The 12,652-nt window shown below is 48.0% G+C and overlaps 2 protein-coding genes across 3 annotated transcripts in view; one reads left to right on the top strand and one right to left on the bottom strand.

Annotated features, from left to right (window-relative positions):
• Positions 1-5,569, bottom strand: part of SZT2 (SZT2 subunit of KICSTOR complex) — a 215,035-nt gene extending 209,466 nt beyond the window's left edge. The window contains 3 exon segments of the mRNA XM_085885818.1: positions 2,440-2,604; positions 5,176-5,307; positions 5,418-5,569. Coding sequence (XP_085741944.1) covers positions 2,440-2,604; positions 5,176-5,307; positions 5,418-5,450 — 330 coding nt within the window. The 5' untranslated portion in view covers positions 5,451-5,569.
• Positions 5,570-5,869: 300 nt separating this feature from the next.
• The window catches only part of BORCS5 (BLOC-1 related complex subunit 5), a 33,152-nt gene continuing 26,369 nt past the window's right edge, over positions 5,870-12,652 (top strand). Inside the window, exons 1-2 of one of the 2 annotated variants that reach the window (XM_085885819.1) lie at positions 6,038-6,298; positions 6,506-6,655. In XM_085885819.1, the coding sequence (XP_085741945.1) occupies positions 6,253-6,298; positions 6,506-6,655 (196 nt within the window). In that variant the 5' untranslated portion in view covers positions 6,038-6,252. Of the gene's footprint in view, positions 5,985-6,037; positions 6,299-6,505; positions 6,656-12,652 lie in introns of those variants that run through there. The other variant, XM_085885820.1, reaches the window with a different exon arrangement.

Below are 12,652 nucleotides of genomic sequence, written 5' to 3' on the forward strand. Positions count from 1 at the left end.
CAAAAAGCAATGAATGGATTCAGACAAAATTTGGTGGGCAGGTTGGGTGTGTGACAAGGACAAATTTATTCGATTTTGGTGAAGATCCAAGTAATTTTCCAAGCGATTCCTTGCCATTGAAAGATGGGGTCAAAAACGATATTTCAAAAAAGTAGTGGGCGGATTATGATAAACATTGGTGGGCGAATTGGGTCGGTGACAAAAACAAACTGGTTCGATTTTGGTTCAGGTCCAGATGCAGATCCGGCCAATCGGTGAGATACAAAACGTAAATTGTTCAGCCTGGTGGAGGTATGCCCTCTTGCGAGTGCCATTCTAATTCCTTCTCATACTGTGCCACCTGACAGTTTGGTTTGGCTCTCATTCCAGATCCAAGATTCAACACTTCCTCTCCATCCTTGGGAATGACATAAATCCAAATTGCTCTGAATAACTTCCATGTTCCACTTACCTCATTACAGCGCGGCGACATCGCGCTGTTATATAATTGGCTATTCTGTCCTGTGTCTTCTCTCACACTTATTGTTGGGTGCGATGTGGGCGGAGATTGCCGGGTGGATTGTGGGCGGAGTTTGCCGGGTGCGTTGTGGGCGGAGATTGCCGGGTGCGTTGTGGGCGGAGATTGCCGGGTGCGTTGTGGGCGGAGATTGCCGGGTGCGTTGTGGGCGGAGATTGCCGGGTGCGTTGTGGGCGGAGATTGCCGGGTGCGTTGTGGGCGGAGATTGCCGGGTGCGTTGTGGGCGGAGATTGCCGGGTGCGTTGTGGGCGGAGATTGCCGGGTGCGTTGTGGGCGGAGATTGCCGGGTGCGTTGTGGGCGGAGATTGCCGGGTGCGTTGTGGGCGGAGATTGCCGGGTGCGTTGTGGGCGCAGATTGCCGGGTGCGTTGTGGGCGCAGATTGCCGGGTGCGTTGTGGGCGCAGATTGCCGGGTGCGTTGTGGGCGCAGATTGCCGGGTGCGTTGTGGGCGCAGATTGCCGGGTGCGTTGTGGGCGCAGATTGCCGGGTGCGTTGTGGGCGCAGATTGCCGGGTGCGTTGTGGGCGCAGATTGCCGGGTGCGTTGTGGGCGCAGATTGCCGGGTGCGTTGTGGGCGCAGATTGCCGGGTGCGTTGTGGGCGCAGATTGCCGGGTGCGTTGTGGGCGCAGATTGCCGGGTGCGTTGTGGGCGCAGATTGCCGGGTGCGTTGTGGGCGCAGATTGCCGGGTGCGTTGTGGGCGCAGATTGCCGGGTGCGTTGTGGGCGCAGATTGCCGGGTGCGTTGTGGGCGCAGATTGCCGGGTGCGTTGTGGGCGCAGATTGCCGGGTGCATTGTGGGCGGAGATTGCCGGGTGAATTGTGGGCGGAGATTGCCGGGTGGATTGTGGGCGGAGATTGCCGGGTGGATTGTGGGCGGAGATTGCCGGGTGCGTTGTGGGCGCAGATTGCCGGGTCCGTTGTGGGCGCAGATTGCCGGGTGCGTTGTGGGCGCAGATTGCCGGGTGCGTTGTGGGCGGAGATTGCCGGGTGCATTGTGGGCGGAGATTGCCGGGTGGATTGTGGGCGGAGATTGCCGGGTGGATTGTGGGCGGAGATTGCCGGGTGTATTGTGGGCGGAGATTGCCGGGTGAATTGTGGGCGGAGATTGCCGGGTGGATTGTGGGCGGAGATTGCCGGGTGTATTGTGGGCGGAGATTGCCGGGTGGATTGTGGGCGGAGTTAATGCGGAAGAGGGACGTTTTTTGTGCTGAATCGTTTTCTGTGTGACGCCGGAAGTTGATTTTCTGAGCAGGAAGTGATAATCTTCCTGTTCCGTTAGTTGTTGACGCGCAGCGTTGTAACTCTCGTTCTTCATTGTTTTTCACCAGAAGTGTTATTAAAATGTCTTGTGGAGGTGATTTCTTCCTCTTTTTTGGTGACAGAAGTGGTTATTTTAGCACGGTGACATCGCGCTGTTATATAATTGGCTATTCTGTCCTGTGTCCTCTGTCACACTTATGGCCGCGTACGTCCCTTTGATCTGAGGGCTATAAATAGAAATTTGTCCAACGTCACAACTCTTCCCATCATGCATGCTAATTCATCGTATCTACATTTAAATTTTATAACTGCAAAATTGTTTCATCATCCTTAACCTTTTACTGCCCCCAGCCGCGCGATATCGAAGTATTCGCTTCTTGTTTTATTGTCATTTTTCATGCAAGATGACAAACAATCATTGGGGTTTTTTTTTTTTACCCAAACCATGGTCACATCATTTCGGTAAGATTAATGAAAAACGTTTGGGTTGATGATTGATATTTCCTTCTTTAAAACCATCAACCGCTGCACGGTTGACGATCGAGTAAACACCTGTGACTACAGAGCCACAGAGTTCGTTTTATACATGGTTGCACTGCTTTGCATACGGGATTTACAGTAAAAAAAAAAAAAAAGATGAAATAAAAAGAAACAAGACATACCACAACGGCTGACGATGGACTGAGATCGAGAATGATAACAAAGCGATAACTTGCAGAGAGGAACACGACTTGGGTAGCAGGCACCAGAGTCAAAGCATGGGTATTTGGAGGATCACCCGGTCGCCAGCTATGTGGCAACACTGAGAGCACCTGTAGACTGTCGTCCTGGGAACATGCAGACACAAAAAGGTTGGATGGTTTGCATGGTAATCGAGGAGTTTATATTCTGAAGAAAACTTAAACAAACAAACAAAAAAAATATTATTTTTGAATCGATATTTGAAGAGTCCTGCCCAGATGAAAATTCATATTTCTGGCAAAGGCAACTGGAAGCTGTCCACAATCACCAAGCTGGAGCATTCAACAAACTTATCCACGAGAAGGAGGTGATGGACGAGTGGCTCATCACAGAAGGTAACACCTTTCTCATCCCAAAACCCAAAGAAACCCAACGACCCTCACAAGTACAGACCAATAACATGTCTAGCAACAAGATACAAACTTGTTACAGGAATTATTATCAAAGAAATGATGTTCCACCACCGAACTCAACAAAGGAGGCCTCAGGGCAGAACAGAAGGGATGTAAGAAAGGATGCTACAGAACAATAAACCACCCACGACTACACAAGGCCATACTCAAACCGTAAAACAAGAAGAATCAGATTTTAAACAGCCTTAAATCATTATAAAATAAAATAAAAATCTTTTCATCGTGTCCCACATTCATGGATGATAAAATGCATGTAATTGTACAAGATTAACCCCCCGAGTAATCAAACCGATTCAGAAATCAATGGAGCTTTGGAACACCGTTGATATTACAGCACCCGGAAGGAAAGATGGAAATACTGGGGGTGAAGATACGACGCAGAGTCTTCCAAGGGGATAGCCTTTCCCCTTTCCTGTTCTGCCTGATTGTGGACAGACTGAGTAACCCCATCAATGGGAAAGCACATTGGATATACCCTAACATCTAATAAAAGGAACGTCCAAAGAGACAAGAACAGGTGACGCATCCACTGAAGATGGATGATCGAAAACTCCGCATCTAACGACAAAAAATTGGAAAAAAAAACAACTGAAATGATTGAAAAGGTACTTAGGAGACATCAAAATGGAAATAGGCCAAGATAAGTGTGCCAAGTGCACATTTGTACAAGGTATATCGACAAGAAAGAATAACGTTTTATAATAAAAACCAAAAACGACCAACAAACAACAATACAGGAGCTAGAAAATGAAGCATCACACAAATACAATGGAGAAGAGAGCCACCAACTACGTCACAAACAAATGTGCAAAACAATTACGAAAGTAAAAAAATAAAAAGAGACGGACAGACTGGGAATAGACAAAGAAGGCTCATTGGAATGGCTAAGAAGAGGTCCTCTTAACTGGGATGGAGAACGAATCATAATGAATGTCCAAGACCAAGGACACGACACCAATGGCTTCATGAAAATAGCAGGACTGAATCAAATCGGACAAGTGTAGGTTCTGCAAGGTAGAAACAGAATGTACGAGCCACCTCCTATCGGGATATAAAGAAAAAACTCATGTCAGAACAACTGTACACACAAAGGCACGACAAGGGAGGGAGAGTAATCCACTTTCACATCCACAAAAACTTCATATCAATACCCCAGTCCCAGAAAAACTCATTGAAACATGAACCAAAAGCAATCATTGAGAACAAGGAAGCAACGCTCACATACGGACCTGATGAGCCCATCGAGCATGAATCATGCATCCGACAACAAAGCAATGCGACCCGATATGGCACTTGGACTGACCGGACACCTCAACCAGCAGGTACGGACCGGACACCTCAACCAGCAGGTACGGACCGGACACCTCAACCAGCAGGTACGGACCGGACACCTCAACCAGCAGGTACGGACCGGACACCTCAACCAGCAGGTACGGACCGGACACCTCAACCAGCAGGTACGGACCGGACACCTCAACCAGCAGGTACGGACCGGACACCTCAACCAGCAGGTACGGACCGGACACCTCAACCAGCAGGTACGGACCGGACACCTCAACCAGCAGGTACGGACCGGACACCTCAACCAGCAGGTACGGACCGGACACCTCAACCAGCAGGTACTGACCAGACACCTCAACCAGCAGGTACGGACCGGACACCTCAACCAGCAGGTACGGACCGGACACCTCAACCAGCAGGTACGGACCGGACACCTCAACCAGCAGGTACTGACCGGACACCTCAACCAGCAGGTACGGACCGGACACCTCAACCAGCAGGTACGGACCGGACACCTCAACCAGCAGGTACTGACCGGACACCTCAACCAGCAGGTACTGACCGGACACCTCAACCAGCAGGTACTGACCGGACACCTCAACCAGCAGGTACGGACCGGACACCTCAACCAGCAGGTACGGACCGGACACCTCAACCAGCAGGTACGGACCGGACACCTCAACCAGCAGGTACGGACCGGACACCTCAACCAGCAGGTACGGACCGGACACCTCAACCAGCAGGTACGGACCGGACACCTCAACCAGCAGGTACGGACCGGACACCTCAACCAGCAGGTACGGACCGGACACCTCAACCAGCAGGTACGGACCGGACACCTCAACCAGCAGGTACGGACCGGACACCTCAACCAGCAGGTACGGACCGGACACCTCAACCAGCAGGTACGGACCAGACCGCCCATTGACCAACTACCCAAGGGATGTCCTCGTGCCGAGGTACCTGTTCTCCAGGTGAGCTTGGTCCACACGGCTTGTTGAGGCGATTGAGAAACCAGGCGAAGCGAGTGCTGCGGGAGACTCGGAACCTTTGGTTCATGAGAAGGACCACCTTGGCTGCTTCGTCCGCCAAGCCCTGTAAACAGAGGGACCGGGACCAGGACCGGGACCAGGGACCACTCGTGGTGACCAAGGATCGGGGACGGACGTGAACAATCGCAGTTTAAACAAACAACGAGTACAAACCTCGCTCTCATCATCTTGTGCCTCTTCGACCATCGCGAGAGGGAGACAAACAACAAGGTGACATTAAGTGAGTTAAAACGTTTCGAGCACGAAGAAGTTCCCCATCAACATGTCTCGGACGGTGTTTACTGACGTCACGGCCGATGATATACATCCAGCGGTCAAATTAATTTCGATTGAATCCAATTCCCTTCATTCCAGATATAAATTACATGTCATTTTGATTCCGCAGTCAAATCGACCCGTTTTCTGAAAGAAATACAATTCTGTCACAGAGTACGGATTGGGGTGTATTGCAGTGTTTTTGTTAGTCCGGATAGGGTAGATGTGTACCCTCCAATTCGAATTTTTTGTTTCATCGAATTACTCAACGCGGTTAATGTCAAGTTAATCATAATCATACCACATATAATTCCGCACGTGTTGTTGTTTCAGCCAGTCATCCTCCCGAGGTCAGTGAAATGAGTTGGGGGAGGGGCACAGCATCAGCGGCATTGTTGTTCCCCCAACAAAATGGTAGCTCTACCCGACAGCTGAGCTGCCATACGCCAGAAGGAGATTTGACGGGTAAAGAAAATTTCGAGCAGCGATCAATCGAAAAAGCCAATATAAATTACCGATTTCCTGTTGGGCGGTGTATATTCATAGTTGACCGGTTGCTGGTATTCTTTAACGTTTATTTTTTTTTATATTACAAAGAAACCCTTCAGTTCATTGAATATTTAACACGTCGATGTTATATTTCTGATTAACTATAAAACTGAAGAAAAATATATACGAGGGATCGAATGCGTGACGGACATCACGTGATCGGCTCTGTTCGCTTTGCTCAACAATGGGCGCCGAACAAAGCACCGGCGACGTCACTGACGGACAGACGGGTAAGACGTCACAGACGTTTGGTGGTTTGACTCGCTCTTTAATTTCCGCCGCGATGTCAGTTCGACTTGTTTATTGACGTTATTCCCACGGATGTTATGACGTCATGCTTTATCATAATTTATCTAATATTGAGTTTTGTGATGATGCTCGTGCATGCAAGAGTAGCTGCACTTGCTGAAGGTCCTTCCTGCTGCTGATGAGAGCAGGGCATCGTTTGCGACCCAAGGAGAGAGCCAGTGTGCAGGACATTGTGGTTGTGGCTTCGGGGGGCCAAGACTCGTCCTTCAGGAACCTTGGTGGAGACACCGAACTGTTGAAGCTCCAGGAGATTCCGAGGTTCTCTCCGCTGCTTCGTGGTGGGTTCCTCTGATGTGCGATGTTTCTTGAAGGATGACGAGTCGTCCGTGCCAACCGAATACCATGTGAAATAGCATACGAGCCCGAGAGTCATTCTCAGGTTGATCGCCTTCCCTCTTCTGAATTAAATCGATATGGAAAGAGAAAGTAAATTTATATTTTGGATTTCTGACCGTTTTGTGTTCTCTTCAAAACCAAACACAAATTATATTCAGAACATTGGTTCCAATTCCACAGGTTAGTTATTTATTTTAACTGGCAGCTAAGGCCTGTAAGTAGTGGACACACACACACACACACACACACACACACACACACACACACACACACACACACACACACACACACACACACACACACACACACACACACACGACTGAGACCAGGCACACCTCGTTAGCCACACAGGAATGCATCGGGGATGGAGGGTGAGGGTTGGGGGGGGGGGTGAAGGTACAGCACGGATAAGGAGACAGTTTGGTCCATGAATTGTGGTTATATTGTTGTGGTTGCCGGGTTCGGTGGCGAGGACGACCACTAGATGGAGCAGTTGGGCCGTCTCCACCCGAACACCCGGTATTGAAGGTTGTCACTCCGGATGACTCCGAAGTCGACGGGGTCACTTAATGGACCGTGGACGCCAATATTTCGATCGCGCGGTTAGGGTATTTTTGTCTGATTCCAATTTACCTAAGTAGCCGTGCGATCGAGCTACTGGGGAAGCCACACCCTCGGCCGGCTTTGTCCGAACCGAGTCGCTGTTACCGACTCGGATCTGGCGTAACCGAGTGGGAATTACCAAAGCCGCGCTGGCCCAAATGACAATTTACGGCACAATCGGTCTCCCTAATTCTCAAGCCCGAACCATACTGGGTCAATGAAAGAAAACGCAGACAATGAACTGGAACATTTAACAGTTATTTATTTACAATAGGGAATAGGGAGAGAGAGACACAGAGCAAACCTAATCACGAATATAAATGCAGACAAATGTACAATGGCAATCACTTAACAGTTTTACTTACAGACTGGCCACAGACAGACACACACACACACCCAAAAAGAAATGGAGCCGGCTGGCCTTTATTGGACCCTCCAGCCACGGAGGATAGGCAAGCTGGGGGTCAGAGTCTGGTCAGGTACCTGGCCGCCTTGTGCGGTTTACCAACTCGCACTTGTGGAGCTCTGAGTCCGTGGAAGGGAACGGGGATCCCCAGCTCGAGCGTTCCAACACAACCGACCACGGTGGGACTTGAACCCACGAACCGGAATCCAACGAGCGCAGCCAGGATCCCACGAACAACCTGGCCAGCCACGAACGATGACCGACGACCAGGAGAGCCCAGCAGACCAGAAGCAAGAAACGACCTCCAAGGAACCAAGGAACAACACACCCTGGATACAGCTCGTGATCCTTCTTATCCCTCCCCCGTGCGGGGTGGAGGGGGATCCGCTCTCGGGTAACTCGCCTCCGGATTGGACGGGGCGTTTCGGGTGTCGTGGTGGCTAGCCGCGATTGGAGGAGGGGCGTGTCGGCGTCTTGGAGTTCCTCCCCCGAGAGAGGCTCTTTTGTCTTCCCCAGTGTCGAGAGGGGAGACATTCTTCTTTGATGGGGCGTCGTTGGCACTGAGGCGATCTCACCCCTGATTGGACGAGAGGAACATTCCATCTTGCTGGGGCGGAGTCGGCTCTGAGGCGAGGGGGGCTCCCCCGTCCGTAGTCAGAAACACGTGCATTATGGTGCTGAAAGAGTGGAGGGGAATTGATGTAGAAAACTAACTAGAAAGAAACTCGCAGCGCCCACATGAAATTCCCATTAGACATAGGGGAGAGATTCTAACTATCCACATATTCTTAGCGAAATAACGAAACTTTGGGTCAACTGTATGTGTGAATGTGAATGGTTTCCAGATTCGTAACAATATGACACGGAGAAGATGGATGCTTCAGTACCGGGAAGTCTCCGTTTGGCACAGCATGGATAAGGAGACAGCTTGGTCCATGAATCGTGGTTATATGACACTGGGAAGATGGATGCTTCAGTACCGGGAAGTATCCGTTGGGCGCAACATGAATAAAGAGACAGCTTAGTCCATGAATCGTGGTTATATGACACGGGGAAGATGGATGCTTCAGTACCTGGAAGTCTCCGCTGGGTGCAGCACGAATAAGGAGACTGCTTGGTCCATGAATCGTGGTTGTATGACACTGGGAAGATGGATGCTTCAGTACCGGGAAGTCTCCGTTGGGCACAGCAAGGATAGGGAGACAGCTTGGTCCATGAATCGTAGTTATATGACAAGGGGAAGATGGATGCTTCAGTACCAGGAAGTCTCCGTTGGGCGCACCACGAATAAGGAGACAGCTTGGTCCATGAATCCTGGTTATTTGCCATGGGGAAGATGGATGCTTCATCCCGGGAAGTCTCCGTTGGGCGCAGCACGCATCAGGAGACAGCTTAGTTCAATTATTTCTGGTTCCTTGCTGTGGTGAAGATGGATGCTTCAGGAATGGGGATGGCTACGTATAGTCTTGGACTCTCGAGTGGAGATGACGACCGGTGGCGGAGGTGCATACACAGACACACACATACATGAATCGTGATTTATGCACATATATACAAATACATACATATTGATATGTGATCATACATATATATTACAGAACATATTGGCTGATACATATTATAAACGCACACAGACACAGATAGTTTTATTGCCATATGTAGCCTGACTGTCAGACAAGACAAAAACAGCCATTGAGATTGGGGGAAGTGATGTCACAACAATAACGTCGCCTTTCTCAATGCACTCAGCGGGACATTTCCCAAGAAGGAATTTCCTCCTCCCTGTGGGGTTTGTCCATGCTCTTAACCTTTTAAATGCTGAATGTCAAACAAGGAAGCAGCATGTCGGTCATCTTTTGTATGACTCGTCCAGGCTTTGACCCGCTGACTTCCCAGGCTCAAAGCAAACGCTCTAACCCAGTGATCTTCACTATTTTTTTTAGAGGGGGGGGGGCACTTTCGCCGATAAGACATCAGTGTGAGAGCTGACACATCGCGTGCATACAAGAGAAAGTATTGCAATCCTTCATGCAATTATGTTGTACTAGTGCGGGCCCGTACGTGTGTGCCCGTACGTGCGTACCCGTACGTGCAAAAAAAATAATAATAATAATAATTGTGACGTCAATCGTGACGTCATAGCACCGTGTCCTGTCATTGGTTTGGAAAATAAATGGCCATAACTTGGGAACCACTTGTCCGATTAATATAAAACCTTGAAAAGGCACATCCAGAGGGCCCCAGCAATACACCTGGCAAGTTTCAATGAGATCGGACCAGTGGTTGTCGAGAAACAGCGGTCACAGACAGACAGACAGACAGACAAGCCAGTAGGTGGCGATGGGTCGCTGAGCATGGAAATTATAAGATATATGGTGGATAGGGAATCTCAAGATTATGCATATCAAATCTCATAGAGTTCCATCGACTGATAACTACTCAGTATCCATTTGAATGAAAAGTACCGAAAATGTGGTTTGAAATCGGAAATCCCCAAAGTTCGAGCGGGTGCTGTGGGTGAACAAAGATCTAAATCGAAAATCCGGCTCGATCGTTTATGCACAATTTATTCCAGACGATTAGTGTGAATTTTCATGACCATCCGTCCATAACCCTAGGAGGAGTAGCATTTGGCACGAAGGCACCTCCAGCTCTCGCATATTATCGATTTTTGCACTAATTGACCTTTGACCCCTGACCTAAGCGAAATCGGTCAATATGTCCTGAGGCAAAGTTGTAGTACTCATTGAGTACCATTAACCTGCAAAGTTTCATTCGTATCGATGCACTCACCTGGTCGCTGGGGGGCCTTCAATTTCCGCCAATTTTTGCGCATACCCTAATTGTAGGGGGTGCTGCGGTTAAGGTATTCCATATAATCACAAAAACCGGAATATATTTGATAGAGCATCACCTGTAGATCATTCGTGCCAAATTTCATAACCCTATGTGGGATAATGGCTTTCGGAATTGATTTCGCGTGAACGGTACCGATTTTTGAAAGTTTTTCGGTTGTTGCTGGGGAACCAAAGCGTCCCTAGCAACCATCACAATTTCCAAAGCACTAGGTCATAAGATGTACCTACCACTCGAGTTTGGTCAAAATCCGCCCACGTTTACCACCAATTATGCTGATGACAAACGAACAAACATCCAAACAAACAGACAGAATTACTGACAATAAGGGTCACCTATTTCAGTGACCCAACAGACAGACACACAGAGATTGCTGGAATTATAGATCAATAACAGTTATGTTAACTAAATGGAAGTCTGCTTGTGCAATAAAACAATAATAGGCTTAATTATTAGAAACCATAAATGTAATACGAAGCCACCGACTTAAGGTATGTGTTTTAAGCAAACTAATACAGATATTGCAACAATAAGTTAGATTTCAAAAGTTACTTTAAAAGCTGGATTAGCGGAAGTGTGCCTGATGCTCCATCTCGGACCTTCTTCATATAGGATTTGTAATCGGTCATAACAATCCTTGTGAGGCAGTCCAAATGTTAATTTGTCAATCTGTTCCTCTGTTTTCTTTTCCCAATGTTCATTGTTAAAAAGGTTGCTTCACATGTGTATGTATTGACAAAAACTGATCCCCGATCCCATAATGGCAGCCATAGATGCCGCACTTTCACCTCTTGCCAACATATCTGACAACTCTCTTTTTTTTTTTTTTTTGGCACAATGTCATAATCTTTCTCTTCCTTTTGCCACAATTCATTTTGTTCATCGTTTTATGTTGGAAGACCATTATTAACGGTCTTTTTGTTCACGAGATCTTGTACATCTCGTATTACAGGATCTCTGTCATTTCTTGTTTGATGATGATGATTCATGATTACTTCCACCACCGGAGGTGAAGGAGGTTTTGTTTTCATCCCTTTCTGTTTGTGTACAGGTTGCGTGTGTGACAAGGACGAATTGATTCGATTTTGGTGAAGATCCGAATCGGGATCTGGATACGAGAATTATTTAATTTTTAAAGTGATTCTTCACCATTGAGAGATAGGTCCAAAAATGATATCGTACTGTATAGCATGATATTTCAAAAATGTATTGGGAGAACAAAACGTCCGTAGTGTATAAAATTTGTAAGACTGAACAAAGGAGAAAACGAGGATTAATGAATGCAGGTGGGAAATGAGCTTGATTTTGGGGAGGGTGAGCTGGTGAGGATTGAGTGCATGTGAACTGGGGTGGCTGAGAGGCCAAGGCTGCATTTCATACGGTCAAATGCCCTTATTATATTGTACGGCCAGCTGCATAGATACGAGTGTGTGTTTTAAGCCAGGAGTTTGGCTTGCTCTTTGTGAAACATTACTTATTAAAACATTGTTTTACAAGTTATATTGAGAGGTCAGCAGAAGTAGTCCATACGTTTGTTAAAAATTTACTTTGTTTGGATAATAGTTGCATGTTACATCTTCTTTGTTTGAATGCAGCACAAGATTGCGGGTCGCATCATTGGCTGTGGGCGAGACTTTGCCGCTGATGTAATGCCCTCTGCTGGTTGGGGCAGGAATTTGTTATATTGGACAGGGTGCCAGCGAGAGCTCGCCTCCTCTTCGCGAGGACACCGTAGGATCTTTAACGTCCATCGACAAATGCCGGCAGACGGGGCAGTTTAACATTCACATCCGAGGGACGGCACACATTGATGAATCCCCCTGGCTGTGAAACACCAGGATGACAGTTTATAGCTGGATCAGGATTCAAACTTAGGTTAGACAGCTTAGAAGTGACTGAACATACTTACAGGCCATCCTGTTTAGCTGCATCTTGCTATTCACATTCCATAATAGCTGCCAAGTTCTACTTGCATATTCCTCAGCCGAAACGTATGACAGTATGTAGATAATCTAAAACTTCTCAAACTTCTCTCTGTCTCTGTACCTCCTTGGTATCTCAGTCTGCCCCCTCG

Source organism: Eptatretus burgeri, chromosome 6 (genome assembly GCF_056783735.1).
Source record: "Eptatretus burgeri isolate ZD-2024b chromosome 6, Ebu_testis_v1, whole genome shotgun sequence".
Classification (NCBI taxonomy): domain Eukaryota; kingdom Metazoa; phylum Chordata; class Myxini; order Myxiniformes; family Myxinidae; genus Eptatretus; species Eptatretus burgeri.